General features: G+C 43.2%; 1 protein-coding gene across 1 annotated transcript in view; it reads left to right on the top strand.

Moving 5' to 3' along the window:
• LOC149340679 (uncharacterized) overlaps positions 1-26,132 on the top strand; it is a 44,533-nt gene that overhangs the window by 13,014 nt on the left and 5,387 nt on the right. The window contains exon 3 of the mRNA XM_089549494.1: positions 15,337-15,579. Within this exon, the coding sequence (XP_089405620.1) occupies positions 15,337-15,579 (243 nt within the window). The remainder of the gene's footprint in view (positions 1-15,336; positions 15,580-26,132) is intronic.

Genomic DNA, 26,132 nt, shown 5'->3' with positions numbered 1-26,132 from the left:
TTTCCGGCGCCCAAAGAAAATCATTCAAATGTGCTGAAAATTCGAAATTCCAGCGCCCATTTTGAGCGTCAAGCTCCACCGAGCACGTGGTAAAAGTCGTGCTAAGTAGAAACGTTTGTAAAGAGTTCGTGGGCTAGAGTAACAAACCTCCAGTAAAAAATCATGCTCATTAGAGCAAGATGATGTTATTGCACTGTATTGTATGAAAAAACGAAGCAGTAAAAAATGAGTTTTTCACAGTGTGAGCGAAATGCTACGTGAAACAGAAAGGTTACTCTGTTTTTGAAGAGTGCCAAGCATTTGTTCCATGTTTCTTTTAGATGCTTGCTTAAGTGCAGGGTTTTAGATTTTGAATTGGCATCGATTACCTGAATATGTGCTCTGAAGTCTATATTTGTGAATCCGTAGGAGCAACTTGAAATGATACGGCTTGTCGGCCCTAAGCATGTCACATTTTATGACAAGCGGTTGTGTGCGTGGCTCTGATGTTGCCGTTATGACAGATTTCGTGCATGCGTAGCATTTATTTTTGCATAACTGATAACTTGTCGTAATGTTGTAATTCGAGTTTTTCTTTGTTCCCATATTGAAAGTCTGAGGATAGCCTAGAGTAGAATAATAATAAGTATAACTACTTTTTTAGCAAGTGGTGTATTTTGCATCAGTGATGAGCTGAGCTCTTCAACATCACACGTCTGTGAAAGATTGTCAGTGAGCCAAGCACTGAGAAATTTTGTTCAGTAATTTGAATGAGCAAGGTGTTTTTCAAATCTATAGTCATGATGGTGGAATCTTTTAATTGGTAGCCTTAAAATTTATGCAGTCAGTTTTACTAGGGTTTAGTTCTAAACAATTCAGGTGCAACCACAAATACATATTCAAAAGCTGAACGTCAACAGCTTTTTCCAGTGACTGATTTGTCTGGGCCTTCAAAAAAAATCTGTATTGTCGGCATGCCTTATTAATTCGAGGATATCTGGTGTCAGGATCTAGAGCAAGACAAAAATTATGTGCAGGTTTAATTGAAGTATGATGAAAAATGCGTATTTCTTATTATTCTATTTACATGAACCGTAAATTGCAGTGCCGAGGCCGTATATTAGACTGGATAAGAGAAAGTGTGAAGGGCAAACGGGAAGGTCAGTGTTCGTAACGTTTACCAGAGCGATTCACGCTAATCTTTTTTCTTGAACCCGGAAACATTGGCAGGCCATCCATTCCGAACAGCACCCTTAATTTCACACGCTGCCTGAAGGTTGTAGCAAGCGGAAGCGTAACACTCATGCAGGCCGGGTTTCGCGTTGAACCACGATCAATCACGGCGCTGTTATCAAGCCTTTCATTTCGTCAAGCGCGTGCATGTCCTCTGTTAAATCAGGGCACAAGACAGAACCCCGAGGGCAGAGGAGAACAATGAACACATCCATCACCGTAAGGTCCAGTGATTTTATTATAGTTCTCTGCCAGCAGGTCTAGCGGATGGAAGCGCTCAGCTTTCAGTGTGTTTTAAGTACAAGGGTTGTAGCCAAAAATGTCAGTATGCGAGCAAAATTGTGACGCCGGTCAGGATTTCTACTTTTTTGAAGCTTTTGTCCCTGTGACTGTTCATTGAGCGCGATAAGATTCAGGGTCTCTTGGCATTATCTCAGGCCCCAGATGATAATGATGGTTTGGTTTATGGGGGGTTACCGACCCAAAGCGACTCAGGCTATGGGGACGCCGTAGTGAAGGGATCCGGAAATTTCGACCACCTGTGGTTCTTACGTGTGCACTGACATCGGGCAGTACACGGCCTCTAGAATTCCGCCTCAATTGAAATTCGACCATTGCAGCCGGGATTGCACCCACGTCTTTCGGGTTAGCAGCCGAGAGCCATAACGATTGAGCCACCTCGTTGGCTCAATAATGAAGGGGCTTCATTCGGTCATGCACAAGGATAAGAAGAGAGGGAAAAAAGGAGCGCGATATATGAAATGCAAAGCTAAGCTGAAAAGCTCATCAAAAACATATATGTCAATACTCGAAATCGCAGAGAGAGAAACAAACTATACTGGCGTTCTCCTGGCCGTAGTCCTTCGTCTGCGTGCGTGTTTCGTTGTGCTGTCTTTACCAACCTTCTCCTTCTTCAAGTAACAGGTCGTGTTGACGTCCAGGCCTGGAAAAAAGTATACCTCTAAACAAAATCTTCAGAATAAGCAAAAATAAGGTCTTCCTCATTCTCCGGCCCCTACATATGCGGCCCCTTTTAAAGATTTCTGAAGTACGCTATGCTGCATCAGCAGCAGGTACGAGTGCGGTGTGCTGTTATTAGTGCTGCCCATATGTCCCATAAGATACCGTAGGAGATGAAACCTTGGTTAGTGCCGTATTTTTGTTAACGCATGATTTTTTTGCCGGTGCAGCTTATGCTATAACAAAAAATAGTGATATAGAGGGAGCACCCGCGCCTTTCTCTTCGCCACTGGAAGAGTCACTTGGGCGTCTAGTCTTATATCGGTGTGGTGATTATACTTCGCACGCTGCCTTACTTAAACTTTGGCGCACGACGTTTTTCTCTTGGGTTTTGCCTCTGTTTCGTGGGTGTGTGCTTTGCGTCAAACGGACGAGCCCTTTACATGCGGTTGTTCGGCTTTCTGCAATTCTGCTTCGTTTATGTTATGCGTTTTTGTATTTTTTTAATTTGCTAGTGTACATGAATGTGAACCGCCTGTTTGTATGCTGCTGTCTAGACAGCCAGATGGAATAGTTTACAACGAAAAGGGGAAATGCTTGCCTTCACCATTTTTGTAATTAGGAAGTTCTATGACCAGAGAGCCTGCGCGGTTAAAAATGAAATTAAATGTTCAGAATTTTTTACTACTTTCTTTTTCATACTTTTGAAACCAAGAGAGGAAATATTTATTTTGAATTATTACTGGTATGGACACCGTAACAAGTGAATACACATGCGCCTTTCTTCTCTAGGAGCTACGAATACAGCCCTCCTATGAGGGCTGAAGCATAAGTGTACGAACGTTCCCTCCGCAACTGTTAGAAGTAAAGCAGCAATCACCTCACCGACCTCAACACCACATGCATTCCGACGTCACCTCACCCCAATCATATATTCTTCATGAAGTCCAAATTACCAACGCCATTGGCCACATACCTTATAGCCTTTTTTTTCAAGCATTCTTTTAATAATCATTTAATTATCAATTACCAACATGGAACACTATCCGCTCTTCCACCTCGTACCTCTCAGTCCCTTCTTTCTTCATATTTTGCAAAATTTGTGTGTGCCTGGTAGTAGTTGGTGCAGCTGGAAGACTAGCTGCAGTCGGCTAAGCCATACATCTAGGTACTGAGTTCCTAATACTGTATTGTGAATAAACTGATTCCTTATCCTCTTCCCAGTGACTTCCCTATGCTGCCACTGCACCATTTTTTTTACGCCGCTAAGCGTCGAATCATGTTGTGCCAGTAGCAGGTGGCCGTGATACACAATCGTACTGATGTCCACACACCTATCTAGAATCCTCAACGCTCAGACGACGCACTGATAACTACACGGGCGTCGTTTACAAGTAGAATAGAATTCAAAATAATACCCTACCGTGGATGGATATTCGAAATGATAATGGTTTACTTGTCATCTCTCAAAAAGCTCTTTCAAGCCTGTCAAACATGCTAGGATTCTCACAAAGACCCAACAGAGCACATTGTTCGACTGCGCTAGGCAAGGTTGCGGCCATCTGTACATCTCGTTGAAGAGCCATAATGCAACAACTGCAGCCAAAAATGTTGACTAAGAGCTCTTGTGTTGTCACTATCTTTTTTTCAATATCAGTGAGGTAATACAGCTTCTTTCTTCGCGTAAGCGGGAGGTCATTTGCCATTCTATGCAGAAGGTCCATGTGGCTCCGATCTTGCTCCTTGGGGTGCTTAGGGCATGCAAAAATAATCTGTTTTTGCACTAAAGCACGTGTGGTGAAGAAAAAATGGTTGGAGGATGAAATCGATCAAGCCGTGCAGAAAAGACAACTAACAAGATGTAGCTAGCAGCGGTCTTCTTGCCTGCACAAGATGACTTCGTTTCATTCTTCAATAGTTTTATTCATGTTCCAGTTCCCATGACAGAAGATGTAGAGGGATATGCCCGAGAACGCCGGTCGGTGCTGCTGAAAACTTTGCAAGAACGAACCCATTAAAGTGTACACAGTACTGTTACTATCCACGCTGCTATCTACGTCAGCATGATTGATCGCGCAAGAGCCACTCGGTCTCGGTTTGTTGCTTCGGCCTTGTGTAAGACCGCCACGAGCTGGTTTGTTTATTCATTGCATCTTCGATGCGCCAAAGCGGCTTAGCCTAAGCTGACTTCTCTGTGTGGCATGCTTACGAGCTTCGTTGCGTCGAGTGCCACGCCATACTCCGATAAAACACCGGGCGGCTAATACCCGCGACCCTTTTTTCTTCTTTCAAGTAAGTTTTTCGTAGCGGGCGCGCGCCGCGTCGTGCTACCAATACCCTGAACTTTGCTGTCTATACACAGCACTTCTGTCTTGCTGTCATCGTGTGTTTTTGTGGCGCTTGCCATTGCATTTGGTGGGATTTGTTTTCGGCTCGCTCACTTGGCTTTCCGCAATGCACGGGATGGCAATAGTGCTTAAGCCTGACTTAGGAAAATGTGTGCCACCTGCTGTAGCCGGCGAGCGCCCTCTCGGGGTTTGCAGCATTCATCAAACTTTACTTGCAAAGGACTGAGAGCACCGGCCTAGTTTAGTAGTCTCTTCTTAAGCTTGTGGTGCCTCCTTTTGTGTTTTTGCTGTTCTTTCTCGGCTGATTACGACAGTATGCTTGGTTTTGTAGGGTTCTTATTGGGAATATTTTTACTCATGGTGTTTATGAATGGTGACAGCCTTTATAAATTGTTGAGCCTATTCCTGGCGGGGCATTCAGAAAAGAAGCCACAAAGTCTCTCTCTGTATGGGGGATTATATGCAGGGATTTTGCGGTTTTCCCTCTGAATAAACACACTCGCACCGACTCGCATGGGAGCTTTAAACGAATCAATAAATTTATTAAAATTGGCCGATCTAACCAATTTGCACATTGTGCGCACAAAGTAAAGCCTGGCGTAAACAGAAGACAATCCGCACACAGTCAACATTTAGAAATAAACTATGGGTAAAACCTATTTTGCCAGGATAAGGTCCGTTCATGACGGAACATGCCATGTGTACACTGCCTTGATGTGTGTCCCAACACTGACGCGTCATACATTGTATAGGAAACGTAGGTATGCCATCAAAACGTTAATAATCTGGCTCAGTCGAGGGATTCGAAGTTTAGTTTAATTCATTACCTGCTCAACTTTTTCTGTACTTGCCTTAGTGCCCTGTACTGGGCCCCATGCTGTTTATCATGATACTTGGTCTTAAATACTTCAGTGTAGTTTATCACTATTTTGTGTCTTACTCCGATCTCTGAAGTCTAGAAGAATTGCCTTACTTGGTTTAACATTTACTCCTCCCTTAATTTTGCACTGCCTTGTCGCTGCCTTTTACCGCTACTCTCTTGTTTTTCTTGGTCTTTGTGCTTCTGTGCCCTTAAATTGACTATTTTACGTCTCTTCTTGACCCCTCCTGCAGGTTGCTTTTTTTGTCTTTGTTCCTGCGTGTTTTCATTTCGCTGTATTAAGCATGAAATGCTTTTAGCTCCCGTTGTCGGCAGTGTGGTGACGTCACGCCGAGACCGAGAGCCATCATCCGGGCACTGAAATCCACTCATCCGGGCACTGAATTCCAGTCATCCGGGCACTGAAATCCACTCATCCGGGCACTGAATTCCAGTCATCCGGGCACTGAATTCCAGTCATCCGGGCTCTGAAACGAGAACATCCGGGCACCGTACGAGACTTAACGAGATTTAACGAGACTCTCTAAGCCCTCCTACGCGACCGGCATGCAAGCGCCGGTTGGTCTCCAAACGAGACAAAAAATAACTGCTGCCAGTGCCTTCTCAATGTTTATCAAGATATCAGTGGAGCTGTGGGTTTGATAATGCACGGAATTATAATTTCCGATTTCTAATAACGCGTGCAAAAAGCACATAAATGCCACGTTACACTTCGTTGTCATACGTGATCTCTTAGGGGCTTCGCGCATCGAAGCAAAGGCGCACAGGGGCCCGGGGGAGAAGCGCTGCGTTCAAAGGGCAAGGCATCGCGCCGAACGGGTGGTGGCGTTCCTCCCTTCCTTTACGGTGCGGTTCGGGTGTCCACCGAGATGGCAGAGAATTACTGCGCCATTTCCTTTCCTCAAAAAACCTTGCGTTCAAATGGCAAGGCATCGCGTTGAACGGGTGGTGGCGTTCCTCCCTTCCTGTACGGTGCGGTTCGGGTGTCCATCGAGATGACATTAGGCCCGTAAACATTTCATGCTTACTCTACTCTCGGTTGCGGGAGAGGCAGAGTTTATAATGGATGACTGAGGCACCACAATGCACAGTGTTAAGGCCTGTCTTGATGTGCGGAAAAACATTCACCTTCATGCAGAGACCACAGTGGCTGGCAGAGCTGACTCTTCCCGTAAAAACTGATTCCTGCAGTGTATGCGTCATGGAGTGCAAGAAATATGAATAATGACACGGGGAATCAATCAATATGTATGGGACACATAGATTCGTTTTCTTTGGTGTCGTGGAAAAGATTTTGGGCACCTTCTTTCTATAGGCTGCTAAAGTAAGAACAAACATGCGGAGTGGTTTGCGTGGCACATTACATGCGCAAAACCTCCTGCGTGATCTAAACATTATTTAAACTCAAAATTTTGCTTACTTTATTGTTTCTTACACCGCACTCCCCCAAGTTTCTAGCTCTTGTGAAATATGTCTTCAAGCTTATTCTTCTTTGTTGTATGTTTCTCAATGTTTTCTGGTCTTTATTTTGAGTGCCTTTCATCCTGATTTGAGAACGCGAAGTTCACAGTCGCAGTACTCGAGTCTCTGATCTACAAAGCCAAAGATAGCACTGCATAACTAGTATTCCAACCACAAGGGCTAGGCGCTTCCACTGGTGGGGATAATACTGCAATAGAAGCTAAATAAATTCTATTCAATTGTATTGCCATAATCGCTTTTGGAAGCCACAAGCAGACCCATTCATGAGGGCAGGAGTTGGTTTGCATTACAGCCGCCATGTCAACAACTACAGGACAACGCACACAGGTTTTCGACTTTACCAGGCATACAAGCGTAACGCCGAACCCAGCCCTCACACAACTCTAAGTGACGTCTCTCACCTTTTAGTGCAAGGAAATAAAAGGGCGGAAATTCGGATGGTTGAACTGTTGCGTAAAGTAGCAATGCTTAAATAGTGGAAGGGTGCAGAAATTGTGGAAGGCAGTAAAAAAACCCACCTGGTCGTCATCCTTCAACGCATGCCTTTTTTTTACTTGATACATATTATCAGGTCATGCTCAAAACGAAAGATACAACCGAAATCATACTATTGCTATTGTTTGTTTAATGCTCTCTTCCTGCTTTCCTCTAATTTCAAAAATGAACTCTCTCAGATATTTTACGTTAGCGGTATAACAGGAACTAACCTACCCCACTTCTTGACAATGGGAACTCTATTCTTTTTTGCGTAATCAGCGCGAGTTATAGAAACCAGTGTAGACGCGCGGTATTTATTTCATCAGATATCCTTGAAACATCGGCGCTTACTAAACTACACATTGGTTCTTTTTCAAACAGCATTTTCTATTGTAACCAAGTTGCTTTCACCCTGCAGAATGGCAAAAGAAGTTTCTCGTTCCTTTCTAATATAGGTAAGTAAGCAGAAGCTTCCGTGGCATTCAGTCTCCATCTCCACTACTGCTCCTATTGTATTCTGCGAATTCTTAATACGTATGAGTAGTACCCTCGGCCGGTACTGAAGAAGTTCTAACCATCCTTTTATCGAAGAAAGGCGCGTATTCAGCCAACTGGATGCGTAAAAGCTTGTCATGGGCCACATCTGTCGTGAAAAATAAGAAGTTCTAACCATCCTTTTATCGAAGAAAGGCGCGTATTCAGCCAACTGGATGCGTAAAAGCTTGTCATGGGCCACATCTGTCGTGAAAAATTCACAATGTTTTCAGCGCGATTAATCTTAACACAATTTTCTGAAGACAGTGTGAATGGCACCAGTGCCGACTGATATGAAACGCGCGTTTTGAAAAACACGGCGGGCAGTCTTGAAAACTGCTCGATGTGAAACTGTTTTTGCCGTTAATTTCACTCAATTCTGTCGGCAACTATTTACAAGGAACGAGAAACGGTGAGTTCTTGAACGCTAGCTTGGCAGCCAGGGTCCGCAGCCGTTTCCGTCTGACTCAGCTGCGCCATTGTGTCGCTGGGCTTGATGGATGATAAGAGCTTCCTCTCTGAATCGGTACTGGAGCGATAGGTATAAGACTGGACAATTTTTCTCTCGAAAACTTTTTTTCACTCTCAAAATACGCCTGCTGTCGATTAATAATTCCCGCAGGACTTCGGCTAGAATACGTTTGACCTCGATCCTACGTTCACGCCATTTTCTTGCTTTCACGGCACTGACCCTTTAAGAGCATTCTACTGTCGTCGACAGGGGATGCGTTCACTTTCTTTGCGGTATCCCTAAACCATACGCTATCAGGATTGGTTGATGGCGTCTTTGTGGCGCGAATGAATATGTAACGGGATACAACAACAAAATAGGCTTAACACTAACTTCAGATATATCGCACACTGCCGGTTAATTATAATCCTTGGTGCATTTATTGAAGTTCTTGAACGCATTACAGTGTTCTTTATTGTGATCTAAACAATAGAACACTCCCGCTCGCACGATAGTAGAACGATTCCTCTGCAAGTTCACTTCTCCCCATCTATGGTCTTCCTCTGTGAGAGGTTCAGCATCTAATTATCGTGTGCACAACATGGTCCTCTTTAAATGTGCGCTCAACATCATTTAATTGTCTTCCCTGTGTAGCCAATCTCACTATGGGTATTCGGCATTTATGAAGGTCAAAACAGTAACAGCGGTTTTCTTTACACGCAGTAGATGCAAATCGGTGCTTATAATTTCTATTTTCGTTTGTGTCGCAACTGTTTTTTTAGCGCTGTTCTTAATAATTAGCGACCTTTACGCCATAATTCAACAGTTTTTCTGCAATATCTTTCCAAAACCTTTTCAACGCATGTTTTTTTTCATGAAAAATTTACACTGCGCTTCGAGCACTGATGAGCATGTGGGCTCGAACATTAAGCATTTCATTTTCAGAGTGGTGCCTGCTCTGCAGACGTTGAAAGTAAAAAAAAAAAAGCTGGCATGGCGGAGTGGGTAGCATGCTCGTCTCGCACGCCGAAGACCGGGGTACGATTCCCGAGCTCGACCAATTTCCTACTCGGTTTTATTTATTTATATGGCCTGACTAGAAAAGTTAATTAGGCTAATTGGGTAATTAAGCAATTAAGCTTGAGAAAACTTTGTAGCTTTTGTGGAAAATACATTGTCTACCTCGTTCTACTAACAAGGAAAAAGATAGCACAACAGTAAGTTTCAGTAAAAAAAAAAGAATTGCTGGAAACCAAAACCGATAATTTTGTTTAAATAAAACTTCGATGTTCAGCTGCTTCACTTTCGCTTAGGCGGCTTCAGGAAATGCCGATCACCATCCAATTGCTATTGTTTTAGTAAAGTATCCTCTCTTTATTCCCCTCTCTCTTGTGCCGTTCATCGCTGACACAAAGGTTGACTCACGGCAGCTATGGCAAAAGGGTCACGCTTGAGAATACAAAAGGTGCGGGTTCTGCTCGCTTTCGCTTTTATACCTCCGCTTCCCTTCCGGGTGAAGCGGTCCGGCTGAAGGATGCTGCAGGCTAAAGGAAATTAATCAACGCCGCCGGCGGTGCAAACAAGTCCAAAAATGAGAAAATCTCGAACCGGACGCTCATACATAATTTTCGAGAGTGGAATCGGCATTTTCTTTCTCGCCTTACTTCTACGAATAAATGAAAAACATAAAAAAAAGAACAGATGGCCTTGGGAAGAAAGCAGCTTGAGTAATGATTGTACTTGAAAGAGGCCCTCCTCACCCTCAGGATCGCTTTTACGTTTGCGGACGTATTTAAAGGTGAGCGCCATATGTTGGTTAGAGTTCCCTTTTCTTGTTTTTTTTTTAATCAACAACTTTTCTTTATCTTGGATCTCAATGCTGTAAACCAAAGCGTACGCTCATTGTGGGCTGAGGATTGTGTTCGCGCACTTATGAGACGTTAACCAAATGCATTTTGACAGATGCGAACATGAAATACTATTTTTTGCGTTTCGTATTTAGGTTCCGAAGATAGAGGCGATGTAGACAGGGACACCAACTCTATGCCGTTCCCATTCGAATGCCAAAATTCTTTGCTGCATTTAGGGAGTAAATCTTTCTGCCTTTGACAAATTACCACAAGCGAGACCAAAGGCACATTTTTTCATAAATTGTGTGACAAAAAAAACTTTTTATAAGCTTCTACTTTCAAGAGTGTCCCGAAAGTTCTCTCAGCGCTAAAATACCCTTATTCGTGCCTTGTGTATATGAAATTGAACCAATTATGGAGCCTTACCTCGGCGGTTCACGCAACGGCACCTCTAGACAATGTCTTGCCGTAGATTGTATTGTACTTCTGAGCCATGCAAAAAAAAAAGAAATTCTAGAGGCCCGTCTATTGTGCTATGTCACTGCAGGTTAAAGAACCCCAGGTGGTCGAAATTTCCGGAGCCCTTCACCACAACGTTCCCCACAGCATGAGTTGCTCTGGGGCGTTGAACCCCCATATACCACCATAAACAATAAATTATAGTATTTCATTAGGGCACCAGCAATAATTTAGTATTGCAGCTCACCTGGATGAGGCATGCCGTTCAAGCTACGTGAACATGCACAAGACGCCGCGGTTACGGCGCGCCACAGAAGCATCTTTATTCCTTCCAGGAGAGGGGGTGTCCCTGGCTTGGCTTCAGGAAATCCGGAAGTCCCTTTATCTGTCGGAAGCACGCGCGTCACGATGCGACGCTTCGCCTCACCTCACCTTTTAGCTTTCGGCACTTGCCTTGTTTGTTTCTCACACGCGCTGTTTCCCGCGTAAGTCATTTTCCCTGTAGGCTTTCGAGCTGAGCCTAATCCAATTCCACTCACGTCGGAGAAGACGCCGGAACTCCCTGAGCGCGAAACAGGAAGACGCCTGGAGTGGGGTGCGCTGTGGTCGGCCACCTAGAGCTGAGAGATTCAATTCCTTCCCCGCGTTTATGCGACGGTTCGTGAGCTGAATACTTATCCGCGATTTTTCTAAGAAGCTTTCCTTTTTGTATCTGGTGTGCCAAAGAAATTAGGATTGCAAGAACAATATTATCAGGGGTATGGTTAGTCAGGCACACCGCCACTGTGATGAAAAACGCGCTGCCTTTAAACAAATTCTGAAAATGAAAATTCAAATATATAAGTTTAACAAATGGGTCTTAAAATCACTGTTATCGTCAGCGGCGAGTCTATTTTTTATCCAAGTTTCACATGATGTGCCAGTACAGTTTTCACTCACAAAGCAGCAGTAGAGAAACCATACTCGTTGTACTCCTGTTGCCTGTGAAAATCCCACTTGCGTTCCTTAAATGGTTTAATCTTCGAGAATGCACATCAGGGAGAAACTAATAGATCCCAGTATGGCATAAACTTCATGAATGAAAAGTCAAAGACAATGGTGACGCCTTTTGTAGTTAATGGTCATACAGTCATCATGTCAAGTCTTTGTAAACGTCGCGTGCTGTATCAGTGTTATTCCCACCATATATTTACGTCATAATCCAATTTCATGCATGAAACTGACCACGCTGAAAACTCATAGATGTCAACTAATAGGCAGCCTCTGATTTTTAAAGCGCGGTACTTGCTGCTTACTCTCAAACCGAAGCAGTGCTGCGTGCTTGGAAAGCCCCTCGAAACCCACTCGCAAGCAAACGTCAACACTGGGCAGTACGAAGTGAAACGACGGTCAACTGTCTGTGAGTTATTATTTTTATTCGACATTTACAAAAAACACAAGCGCTAACCAGCCACGGCGAGTCTCTTTTATTGTCTTGCCATTGTGGCAAAGCAGAAATTACGGTCTCTGAAATGCTGCTGGTTAAATGTTTACATTAGCACATTGTTCGACGTTTTGCCTCAAACGTAGCAGTGTACCAGTAATTAATTACCGCTCGTAGTTTTGTCTGTATACATGCGGCACGAGCAACGAATTTTTAGAAGATTAAGTAATGCTTCTTATCTACAACGTATGCCTCGCGGGCTTAGTAGGTTATTCTTTTCTCCGCTGCCTTTTCTTCCGTCATCTCCCATCATCAGCATACTGATAGTTGAGAGCTGAATGCCGAGAATTTTAATTGCAGATTAGTACCAAAATGAAATGGACGGGTTAGAGTATGATATGGCTGCGCGTGACTGGATGGCTTCGTAGTAATTTTGAACAAAAAGAATTATTTTAGCGCGCACTAACCTCAGACAGAGCACAGCCGTTGGCGCACTTAGCTTTCATCTAAGTGTCAGTGCCGTGCCCTGGTCTGGTGAGAATTATGGTCCCTGGTCACAGCTTATAGGAAAACTTAAGCATGCTTTCGTGATTGCTTGTTTTTCTGTTGCTGATTTAGCTGAATAAATTTTTGAGAACTGATCGCGAATTGTGATGCTTTTTGACTGCAGGATAACCTCTGAAAGAACGGAAAAAAGTATCTTTTAACAGCTTCTTTTCTGCAACGGTGTGGCCTTCATCGGGGCCGGAAATAATTGAAGATCTGGCAAAATGAGCGGTTCTATTTCCTCTATAACAGAACGGTTGAGAGCAGTCGCTGCCATCAGCGATAAGCACTGGTCGGATTCTGTGAGGAAATTTTATATATTTCACTTCAGCAGCGTGAATGATGTTAAACACTTTGCACATCTGAATTCAATCTGCCTTTCACGAAAAGCACTCAGTGGCAATTTACAAACTGCGTATTGGTGTAAACCAACTTGCGGTAGGCGTTTTACAGGAAAAATCCATTCGGACGTATCAGAGAAGTGAGAATTTGGATCGACAGATTTTTGCAGTGCCGATAAGATGCTGTCTAGAAATGTGACCTATCACGTGTCGCAGATATATGTTCGATGACCTTCCCTTGAGCTCTTTGTGCGTACTTGCGTCGTATCGGCAAGTAAGGGAGATGAATAATGCTGAGAGAAAACAATTTAGTGATAGATTTCAGTTCAACCTTATACAACGTGCGGATCAGTATGCCAGAGTAATTTTCAGTATCTATGCAGATCCGCCGGTAGAAATGCGAGATTCAAATCAGAATGAGTGACATTACCCACGGCCACTTGAATAAAACGCCACAGCAAGCCTTTCACAAAGCTTTTTTTTTTGTAATGAAGCTTAATGAGAACAGAAATAGAATGCAAAATTAGCAAATTATTGGTTCTACATTCATTGGGTGCGATGACTGGCATAACAATTTGTGTTAATTATGGCAGCTGGATGATTTGTTTGTTCATATTATGTCAGTTCTAGCACGGTATGCTATATAATGTACCAAGATTTACAAGAATTCATCTCTCATACGCTGTCTGTGCGACATCAGGCGAAGAATCCAAAATTAACTCTGCCGTGTGTAAGCCTAAACATATAAGCGATTTTGCTTATTTCTTTGTCCAGTTTCCCAGATGAGTATTATCTGCCTTCATTTGGCAATATTTGGCGAGTAATGTTCGATATTATCATGTGACACACATAATATCAACTTCTTCTCTAAGCCGCAAGGTAGGCGTGCGAAACTTCCTACCTATTTTTATTGAGCGAAATCTCCGGCACTACTACCTTGCATTCGAAAGAATGCACGAATATAAAGTAGCGTCGGCATCGCTAACTCTCTCTCCAGGTAGCGGATGGCTCAAAAAGAATCCTTTCTGAAGCGGAGAACTGCTCTTTGCATGCAATCTGGCTGCTTTTGAACTAAATCCGCTGAGTATCTGCTGAAAAAAAAAAGCGCTAAGTGCCTGCTGAAGGATTGACTTCATTGCCTATGCGTCGGATTGAGCGTGGCTCGCATAAGCAATGCAGTCGCGTCTATAGACCAAGAAGGAAACTTGCTCTGAGATCAAAGCGTATTGCCTAAATGCACCCGCTGAAAGCGAATGTGTTTTAGTCCTGTACGTGACACGTAGAAGCTCCCTGTGCGGTACCTATCGTCCTTTTCTCGAGTCGTAGGGTACTCTACATAAGTGTTTGACCTTTACCGTTTAGTTCTGTTCTATAGCACTACATACACAGAAAAAAAAGGTATCGTTATGTCATAATTAAATTCAGGAGGGACAGGGAGCTGAGTTCTCCCCATTTCACATTAAAAAAAAAAGAATGCTGATCAGATTAAACCTTCGCGAAGGTAGCTTTTCATGCATGTAATATAGCGGTTCAGAAACGCACCCGATATTCTTGCACATATTCCTGAGACTTCAACCCTCTGGAATCTGAATTGCGGGCGTCCTCGCTCCTTCTTACTGATGCATGCAATATGCCATTTGCATAACTTTATCTGTACGAAGACTAAAAATAGCGACTGTTGAAAAGACAAAGTCAAAAACCAAAGCAGCGAAGCGACGCATGCGTGAGGAGCACCTCATTAACGAACTAAAAGTGGTTCTGCACAACGGTGGTGTATTCTCCCCAAATGAGTAGGCAAATGTTCGTTTGGCCTCAGGAGCTAAAATCTTATTCTGACGCGGCTAGGTGGCTTAAAAAAACACACAAGAAACAACGGCAACAAAGTTGAATTTGAGTGTCGAACCGCGTACTTCAAAATCACGAAATAAGTGGTGGGGGGAAGTCACGCGACACTTCAGGGCCTTTTAATTTTCGCTTCGCCGTCTTTCGGCCTTAGGAGTGTCAGAAATACAGTGAGAGATACCATACGGAGCTGAGGTATAACCGCGGAGTAAATTGTTTGCGCTCTTTAGTTTTAGGAGGAGGAGGAGGAGGGAGCAGAGGAAAGGCAGAGAGCTCTTTAGTTCTACAAGAACAGAATAGAAGCCAGGGAAGACGCTCCACACGGTTAAGTGACTGTGCGCATAACCGTTTACTTCAGTATTAAACCAACTAGCAAAGCAAACTACGATTAATAGACAACCGCGCTCACTTGCTTTAAAAAGATAGCTGTGCGAAGGACTTCCCGCGCTGTTTCTGGTAAGCGCGGTCAGTTGGCAGCAGCGGTTGCGGCCGGGAGCACGCATTCTGAACTGTTTCTTTCCGCCTGTACAGATCACAGCTGCAAGGAACTACCGGCAAGAAAACTTCATCTACCCTGGCTGCAGCGCTTATCGCCCCAAGAAAAAGCATCGTGGCGGTGGCCGTGTCTACTGCCTACTGTCTACCACAGCGCGCCTGCGCGGGACACCAAGCCCCTTGGTTAAAAAGCCCTGCAAGAAGCACCTTCGCATCAGTTGGCAGCAGCGGTTGCGGCCGGGAGCACGCATTCTGAACTGTTTCTTTCCGCCTGTACAGGTTGGTGATTTCTATGCCCTCTTAAATAGTCGGATAAACACTCGGCCGTAGCTTCTGCTGCCATATTCCTGTTCATGCCCATACATTGTTTTTGTGTGTTCCCGTGCGGACTGTTTCACTCGCGATCTTGTTTTCGCTTATCTCCGTGTTGCACCACGCTCTGGTGTAGCAATGACAGGAAAGCAAGAGCTGTCTAAACTTTTCGAAGACCTTAAACGTGAATTCAAGAATGAATTTAGAGAACTGCGCGAATGCCTGGAAAGAGACTTAAGGAAAGAAATCAGAGAAATGAAGAGATTTTTGGAATTTGCGAACAAGAGCTATGAGGAAATGAAAACATCTGTTAGTGAGCTGAAAAACGAAAACTCTGATCTAAGAAACGCATTGCAGGGTCTGGAAAAGGACCGAGATGCCCTGCTCGCAAAACTCAAGGATCAAGAAGTAAGGCTGATGCAAAATGAACAGCATGCCAGGTGTTTCAACATAGAAATCAAAGGTGTACCAACGGAGCCAGCAGAAAACACCCTGGATATAACCAGAAAACTTGCAGATGCACTTGATGTACCTTTCGAGGATTCTGATGTTGAAATTTGCCACCGGGTTAGGACAAGTGGAAACGCTGATAGTCCTAATATTGTGGTGCAGTTCACACACAGAGCCAAGCGCGACTGTTTCCTAGAGAAAGCAAGAAAAAAACGGCTGACAACAGAAGATATACAGTTAGAGTTGCAGCCCAGTACTCCGATTTACATCAATGAACACTTATCTCCTCCCATGAAACGCTTGTTTGGAGCGGTCAACAGCAAAAAGAAAGAACTCGGCTGGAAGTATGCCTGGTATCGAAACGGCAAGATTTTCGCCCGGAAATCAGAAGGCAGTCTCATTGTCCCCATTTGCCATCTTGATGATTTGCAGAAAATGACTTAGGAACAACAAATGTGTTCATCTTTTCTGGTGGCTCCTTATTTAAAATATGGGTTATCTGCCGTCCGAGGTAAAAGATTTTATATCAGATAAAAAACCAGCAATGACATTTTTTCATCAAAATGTTCGATCGCTTGCACATAAGACAGATGAACTGACCATGTCAATACATAGCTTTAGGATACCGATTACAGTCATAATGTTAACCGAAACTTGGTTAACGCCTACATCACAATTGTTCCGGCTTTCTGGTTATCAGTCGTTCTTCTGTAGTCGACATGATAAGCGAGGGGGCGGTGTAGCGCTTTTGCTCAAAGATGATATTGTTGCTGAACCAGTCGACGATTTCACCGCTATAACTTCTGATTATGAGGTATTAACACTGCAAAACCGTACAAACTTGTTCTCTGTTGTGTACAGACCACCATCAGGTGATGCCACCAGCTTTCTTGCTTTCATTGAAAAGCTTTTTAGTTATGCAACAGAAGAAAAAATGAATCTAGTTTTAGGAGGTGACGTCAATATAAACATGCTGTCATCTTCTCCGCTGCAAAAGGATTTCCAGACTCTAATTACAACTTGCGGGTTTTCGAATACAATTTCTACAGCAACACGCGTGACTGTTGACAGTGCCTCCTTATTGGATGTATTCATATCAAATATAAATATTCATTCGTTAAAGGCCGACGTTCTGTACACTGATATCAGTGACCATCTAGGCATCATTCTACTAGTAAGTAAGATCAATCATTTGATTCAGAAAACTAAGGAACCAGTTTATGTTCAGTCAATCACGCCATCAAATCTGGAGGCTTTTCGCCACGCCATTGCTCAGCAAACTTGGGATAGCCTTTATTGCGCACAAGACAGTGACTCTGCATATTCCGCTTTTATTAATATTTTTAAACCATTATATGACACACACTTTCCACGCAAAAAAATTACAAGGCCATCGAAAGCGCGGAAACCTTAGCTGACCCCTCAGCTTCTTGACATGATCAAACAAAAACATTTTTTATATGCCATATTTGTAAAATCTAGGGATGAAGCCTTACTTAAGAAGTTTAAGAAATACAAAAACAGTTTAACAAAAAAACTTAGAGCTGCCAAAGATCGTTATTTTTTAGCAATATTTAGTGACCCTGCTAACCAGCGAAGTGATGTACTTTGGCGCAAATTGAATGCTTTGTTACAGCCTAGCTCCTACTCAGCTATTCCTGATATATTGAAACATGATGGGCAGCAAATTTCTGGAGATGCAGTACCAGACGCATTTAATGAAGTTTTTACTCAAGCACCGCAACAGGGCATAGAACACAGCCTCACTAACTACGCTCAGTTTCTTCCAGTAAACAGGAATGGAGCATCGCTTTTCCTTGCTCCCACTACCTCTCTTGAAGTTTTTTCATGTATCAGAGCTACAAGCAATAGCAAGTCACTAGATGCCGATGGCATCCAGATTCGCCCTGTAAAGTTTGTGCTCGATATTATAAGCCCTATTCTTGCCCATGTTTATAACATAATATTATCAACAGGTACCTTTCCTAAGAGGATGTAAATCACCCGCGTTGTTCCCGTCTTCAAGCGCGGTGATAAAACTGCACTGAATAATTATCGACCTATATCAATAGTTCCAGTATTTTCCAAGGGCATTGAGAAGATAATGCATGAGCGATTACTCTCATTCTTCAACCGCCACCATTTGATTGCAGACTTTCAACATGGTTTTAGAAAGCATCGCTCTACGGAAACAGCCCTCCTGAGCCAAAAAGAAATAATTTTAGACGCGTTCAGGTGTAAGCATATGGCATTAGGCATATATATAGACTTCTCTAAGGCTTTTAATTTAATTAATCATTCCATCGTTCTTAACAAATTAGAAATGTATGGTGTGCGTGGAATTACCCACTCGCTTTTGTCATCTTATCTGTCCCACAGGTCACAGTTTGTAGATGCCAATAACGCAATATCTTCACGGAAGGCAGTTACCACTGGTGTGCCGCAAGGAAGCATTTTGGGCCCACTTTTATTCTTAATTTACATAAATGACATTGCAAACTGCACAGATAATGCTACATTCGTTTCGTATGCCGATGACACAACCATTTTTATTGCAGGCAACGTGGAAACAGATTTAGAAATAAAGGCTAATAAGACACTGTCTGACTTAGAACGCTGGTCCGCGATAAACTGCTTAAAAATCAACCCGATGAAAATAAAAGTAATCTTGTACACGCCTAGAGGTAAGATGTTGACAACTAATATGAATTTGTGTCTGGGCAGTGAGCAGTTAGAGATAGTGGACTCCGTTAACATCCTTGGGGTGCATTTTTCAAAGCACCTTACCTGGAATGAGCATGTTGATCACCTACAATCAAAATTGTCATCTGCCATTGGTGTCATTGCTCGTCTGCGTCGCATTTTCCCGACCAAGGTAAAATTAATGTTGTACAATGCACTGGTGGTATCTGTCATGCAGTATTGCATCATGGTGTGGGGCACAACTGGCGTGACAAACTTGCAGAAACTACATTTGCTACAAAAAAGAGCTGTACGTTACATAGCTGATGTCCATTATACATACTCCACAAAACAACTTTTTCCAAAATATGAAATTCTTCCTGTGTGTTGTTTTTGTAATTACAGGTTGATGTTGTGCTACAAAGGTTTTGTAAAGTTTGGCATCGATTACATAATTCATCTGGCAAAACTCCAAAAAAACACAAATATTCGTCAGACCCGACATAAAGAAATGTGGTTTGTACACACCCCGAGAACCTCCTATGATGAACAATCTCTATCTTATACATTACCTTCGCTGTTAAACTTACTAGACCGACAAAATTTTGATCCCTCCAGAAACCGAAACTGTTGCATTAAACATTTTTGTCAACTTCTTCATTTGCAAAACTAAACCATGCCTTCCTATTCGCCTAATTTTGTTCACAACTGTTGCTTACGTGTGTTGATTTATCTGTATTACCTTTTGTTGCTTCTCCGATTGATTGCCGTCTTGTTTCATTCTGTATTACCCGTTGCTTTGTGATATTTTTTCATTTTTTTGTGTAAGAATGGCCGTCATCCTGCTGTCATGCCAACTAACAAGGGGTCGGGACCTCGTCAAGCTGTTCGAGCTTTTAGTCCCGTACTCCTCCTTTTCTAAGGAAATAAAATGATTGATTGATTGATTGATTGATAGTACCAATAAAAATACAGTTGAACTTCTGTTGTTTCGACATAGCGGTGTGCGACCTAAGTTGGAACTGTTCGTTGGCTTTTCAGCACATCTCATGAGCGGGAGAGAACACCAGTTAACCACCTGGCAGGCCTCATGGCAAATGTGTACGCCAGACTGTAAGATTTGGTGATGGGCGCCTTTTAGCCAAAGGAAATTGTTTTTGGTTTCGTTGTCCGCCTCTTTCTCAGTGAAACCAGCGAGACGTCGATACCGTCAAGCACGCCGAGCATGCTCACATGCACTTTTAACAATGTCAACATGCTGCAAAACCGAGAACTGAACTGGGCGCACTTGCATTTGGTAGTCAGTAGCCAGGAGGTTCTAGAACGGGGAAATTTCAATGGCCTTGAGAAATTCGTTGAGGTGCAGCATGGCGCAGCTTCCGTGCGCATCGCATTGCGTGACATGTTTCAGCGGGCCGCGCATTCAATTTTCCGTGAGGAAGGGAGTACTAGCGTAAAAAAGCGCTGGAGAATTGTCTATACAAATGCTCCACGCAAGCCTTCCTTAAATCGGGGTAGGTTTTTCTATTATGTAGTGCGGTGCTTGCCGGTACAGGATATGCTCAGTGATTTCAGTTTGCTCCGTGGAATCGGTATGTAATTTCTGGGCTCCGTTACATACCGACATACTATGCGTAAAATGAACAATGAATCCCTTTGGCTTCAGTGTGGCATTCTTTATATCGCTTTCCTGGGACATCTTATTTCGTTAAAAAAGGATATCAGATGCAAGGGCCTTCTAAGGCAGCTTCCAATGGAAATGGCTATCAACTTTGATATATCCATCACTTTGTTATAAACAGTTTCATTATGGTGAGCTGGGGCTGTGCTATAAAAAAAAACTCATAGTACTGTTACGTGTATAACGCAAATGTGCTAGTGCTAGCTGTGGTGTGAAAGCAAAGAATTTTCACAGCAATCTTGCTTAAACCCTTGGGTCGTCTCTACTTCTCGACCGCTTGTGCTGCAACACGCATCGCCTTGTATGTACACCATGCGCCTACCACACAGACTCGCCGGTTTTCTTATCATCACGGAGATTTCTCCTAAGAAGTTCTCTAATTTGTAAATATAGGCCTTTTTAAGTTAGAACAGCGCTTTTTTCGCCGCAGCATTGTGAGCGGTGCAGCGCATCACAATACAGCTAAGACATGATAAGTAGTGGGCTGGTTAGCTTATACTTAGCAGCTAACTCTTTAACTATTAGTTAGTCTCCTTATTTACTGAGGCATGCAGCCCAGCGTAAGAAATCTCCATATCATCTTTACAATTTCGAAAATGCAGTTACCCTCGGCGCTGTGACCGAACAAACAAATTTTGGTTATATCACGTCAAAATGCGTGCGCTTTCAAGCTGCTTGTAGGCAAAGCGACTCCTCTAGTGCATATAACCCGTTGAAGTAACCAAAATTTGCTCGGACAGAGCGTCGAGGGAGTCTGAGTTTTCGAAATTATAGAAACATCCTTTGCTCAAAGTGCGCTACACGCCTCTAAATAAATAAAGAGAGTAACAATAATAGTCCCAAACATAAGTATCTATAGGTTAACAACCCTGCCAGTTAGCACGTGTCAGGTGTACTTCGATGCGCTGCACCGCTGGCAGTGCTATGCTGAAAAAAAAGAAAGCTCATTTGTGACTCAAAAAAACCCTATTTTTAAACACGGCAGAACTTCTTAGGTGAAGCACTTGGTATACACACATCCCCAGCCGGCCGCATTAGCGTCCTGAGAGGCCGCCAAGTTTGCCGAGTGAGCTACCGGCGCTGGCACTCGCGACCAAACATAAACACGCCTCGCGGTTTCTGGCGCTCTGCTTCTTGGCGCGATGCCAATGTGCGTGCTGCTGACGGTTCTAGAACCGAGGGACGAGATAAGAGCTGCTGAACCTCTCAGAAGATTTCTTTAGAAGGGGCGATTTGGTGCCGATAGAGAGACCACCAGCAAGCAGAGCAGCTAAGGAAGATCGGGCAGCAACCACCTACGGCTGAAGAAAGTTTCTACGAACAGAGCCTAGAAAAATGTGAATGGACTAGGTGAACCTCAGATAACAATGCAATGATTGTAACTGCATGGCAATGAGGCTGGAAATGAGGAGGTAAAAACAACAACAACGAAGAGATCATTGTGTGTGCTTCGATCAGATGGAAAATAAAGTTTATTGGACTAGATCGCGGACATCGTTCGTTTGCTGATGTGGCTTTGCTGCTGTGGGGCGCGTCTCGTCTGGGTAGAAAACGAGCCCTGAAGCAAAACAGAAATAATAAATGCCGTCGACCCGCTGTTCACACGGAATGCCGTAAGACCAGGCAATGAAAACCAGACGTGAGCTGAGTGAGAATTGAGGTGACACGAATTACGATAGGGCTCGGAGTTCAGGGACTGGAACAGTGCTTAAGGCAAAAAAAAAGCCTATCGTAAATACGCGCATGATTTTATCATAAAGAAAAAATTGCGATGCCAGTCGTTTCACAAAGGACGAGATGTGAATTGTACAAAGTGTCGTTGGTAGAACTCCTTTTTTAAACTTCCGTTGCGATGACTGATGAGATACAGCGCAGTTCTTGCTGCCATCGACTCATGTGATAGTGACACCTACGCCACATCTAGCGAGAAAGTGTCATAACTGACAAAAGCTATAACAAACTACGATGCGGAGCGAAACTAAGGCGCCAAGAAGTTTAGAAATCTGCTAAGCCTATTGACGTCGTACTATATGAAGCCCAAACAATACCATAAAATCCTCAGAGAATGCCTCCCTTAAAACAGGTGTTATGTTTTGTTCATGGAAAAAGTACCTATTTTTTTCAGAATCACTGAAGTATAACACGTGTTCAAATTATGTCCGATTCTTTTTCGAGTTATGTACTGAAAAGAAATCATCGAAGCCAACACGTCGAATGTCTTCGCTTAAGAGCTCATACAGAGCCGCCCTTCTGAAATAACGACTCATTTACATCGCTGTGTTTTTTGAGTGGTCGCATGAATGCCGGTTGGTATTAGGATGTCTGCATGGGTCGCTTCCTGATGGCTTAGGCTGCCCCGTGGCTTCATTAACGCCTGGCAGGCTCTTTGGCAGGGCTCCAGTTATTAGACATCGTGAAGTGTAACTTGAAGCTATAGATTTGACGCCAGTGAGATTCAAGAGTCACTGAGGCTGACTGTGCTCATTGTACTGCTATTGACGAAACGAGACTGCGCGTTTAACGAGTGAATGAAGATAGTTCCAACAGATAGACCGACTACTTTCTCTAAGATTTAAGCAGTTACGGAAGGTTTAGGCAACACCTTTGTCTGATTACTTCGCAAGGTTTTAGCAAGACGCTATTTATAACTCTTTTCGGTCACGAACTCAAAATTAGTGAAGGGTTTGTTTTCACTTGACTTGTTCTACGTTTAAGGTGGGCTTTTTTATGCGCAATTTATATATACGAAAGTTTACTCAACACGAACAACTGAAAAGTTCACGAATTTGAGACTGCAAGTACTCGGTATAACTCAAGTTCCTGTACACTCCTGCGAAGCGCGGTATCCAGTTCTCGTCTACTTAGGTTTGGTATTCCGAGAAGCGAACTACCCGGTATAAGAATCTGATTTCATATGCTCACCGTATACGGCAGTACAAGGTTCCATTCCGCGAAGAAATTCGAGGGGAGTGAACACTTACACGGTACTTCCGAAAGACGTAATTGCCAAGTTGGGTCGTATTATAACATTAAGGACGGACAAAAGCGCCTCCCCAAAAACACTAACAGCGGCAAGGGATACGCAGCTTATAATGTTTAAAATTGGCTTTTATTCACCTTCGCCCTCTTTATAGCGTTCTATGCTTAGAACAAAGGCTATCCGGTACTCGCGGTGTGGTGTAGAAGATAACTGAAAATGCCCTGATCATAGTGCTGTGCTGCACAAGTAAAAAAAAAAGGGGGGGGGGAAGGAAAGAGATACCTGTTGTGCACAGTGCATATTTTGTGTTGCAGGTGATCGTAGGGTTGAATTTTGAAACTCATCCATTGCATCGACATTGAACTATTCAGTGTACAGTCGCGGGTAAAAAAGATTAGCACACATGACGGAACACCAGAGCGCCGGAATGACAACGTGTGGCGCTGCGGGTGGCGAAGAGGCTGATAACGAGAGTGCTGGGTCGTTCCCATTCTACAGTATTAGGGGGTTCAGCGGACTGTCACGGACTAGCAAAATTACTGGCTAAAAGCAGCGCTATCATCTATTGTTCCCGCGAGTTCCTTTTGACAAACCATCGTGGACATAAAAAAACAGTAATAAAAAGAGGCCATCTGTGCTCATGATAACCCAGCCAAAATAAATGCCGCAATCACAGTCACGTAGGGACAGCACTTCAACGCTCGGGCGGTGCACGCTTGATAAAGCTTACTTCATGCCGTCCCCCCCCCCCCATACGCTGCAAACATGGAAACGGCCCGTTAGGCAGGTCTGCGTACCGCAGCGCCGCGTGGTGAGATATACGAATTCTGATCGCCAATGATCTGTGCTAATATTTTTTGCTCGTGACTGTACCTTGTATTGGTTAGGTTTCCGAAATAATAAGAATAAAGTGTTCTTTTAACGGGCGAAGCGCGACAAAAGATTAACACAAGCGATGAACACGAGACAATGCGTACAGAACCGCGTGACTCGGTTCTACACGTCTTTTTATGCTGTTTTCTGAGCACAAGAAAAAATATGCACCAACTAGTTTAGCAAAAAGGTTTGTTTGCTTATCACACTCCTCGTTGCCTTTTTCCCACAGGCAAGAGTATGAGAGTCATAAAAGCACTTAGAGGCACGCACTCCTGACCCATGACAAGCACGCAGAGAGACGACATACTATGCAGAGTTTGCATTCCTGGAGAGATATGATATGATATGATATGATATTATATGATATGATATGATATGATATGATATGGTATGGTATGATATGATATGATATGATATGATATGATATGATATGATATGATATGATATGATTTATTTCCGTCAAAGCGGTAGGGGCTCGAACAAAAGTGAAAAATAGTTCACTTGACGAGGTTCAAGCCCCTCTTTACAAGGCATACAACGGTTGCGCAACGTATTTACATATGTAGTGATTAATTTTCCGGACACACTTTACACACAAAAAAAATAATAATAAATATGCTAAGCCACTGCACGAACGAAGCAAAATAACAAAATAAGAATATTGCATTTTCATGTCGGAAGATAGCATAAGCACAGTAAATATATAAAGAGCAGAAAAAAAATACATCATCATTATACAATTCTTAGTGAAGGTACCATCTCTATTATGACGAAAAAAAAAGTCTTCAACATTGACATGCTAATATTTTCTAAATTGATGTTATGACTGTGCAGATAGTTAAGTAACGATGTAAGGGAATACTCTAACATTTGACGGCTAAAATTTGTACGCAAAAAAGGAACCTTCCAAATTTCTGGAGACCGAGACGTCAACCTGCCTTCTCTTAATTTTAAGTTCGCTATGGATGGAATAAGAGTCTCCTCGCTATGAAGATCTTGCTAATATCTTCTGGCCAAGGTGAAATAATAAAGGCTATGTATGGAAAGTATTTGGAATTTCGTGAAAAGGCTTCTGGTGTGTGTATTTGCCTCCACACCTGCGATTAGTCGAACGGCTTTCTTTTGTAGAATTTGAACTTGATTTAAGTTTGTAAATGTAGTGTTACCCCAAACAAGAAAACAAGAAGGATGTTTCGATCGTCAGGGTATCTCACACAGTTCGTGGATACATCTTTTGTTCCGTCACTGCTTGCTACCGCCTCTCTTTCTTTGCGTTCGCGCCGATGAGCGCTTGCACATTTTATTTCTTCGACAAAAAAAAAAAACGAATGTTTGCAGCATGTGATAAGCTTGCAGAGCTGCGTCAAAAGCTTCGTGAACCTTTGCATTGTGTATCTATGCGAGAGATCGTTAGACGAACGAAGTGTAATCATATCAAGGCGCTTGAGAAAATTCTGGTGGAATTTCTTCTTAATGCTTCCTTGGCTTTCAGATGCATAGGCCAGACGGCCTGCTCTCTGCAGTAGATGCTTGCACACTTCCTCCCACTCATCAGCTTCCTTCAGACTGTTCGAGCGCCTCCAAGTGCTACAATAGATTAAGAAATTTTGCGCACTGAGGAGCGTTAACTGCCTGCCTGTGACACCAGACACCCAATGCTGAAATTAAGACAAGGAACAGAATTGCGGCAGTTTAGATCATCACGAACAGCTTGAAACGTATGCAGTGATTAAATAATAATTGTTTGTTTTAGCAGCAGTCGCTTCTCATTTAAACTGAAATTTTGCCAAGACATACCTATACAGCAGTGGTTTCCTCTTCAGGTGCCCTTTGGTAAGACAGACTAACAAT

This window comes from Amblyomma mixtum, chromosome 6, assembly GCF_055824585.1.
Source record: "Amblyomma mixtum isolate Tamu chromosome 6, ASM5582458v1, whole genome shotgun sequence".
NCBI classification, from domain to species: Eukaryota; Metazoa; Arthropoda; class Arachnida; order Ixodida; family Ixodidae; genus Amblyomma; species Amblyomma mixtum.
The sequence above is the reverse complement of the archived record's forward strand: the minus strand, read 5'-3'. Positions and strand labels throughout refer to the sequence as shown.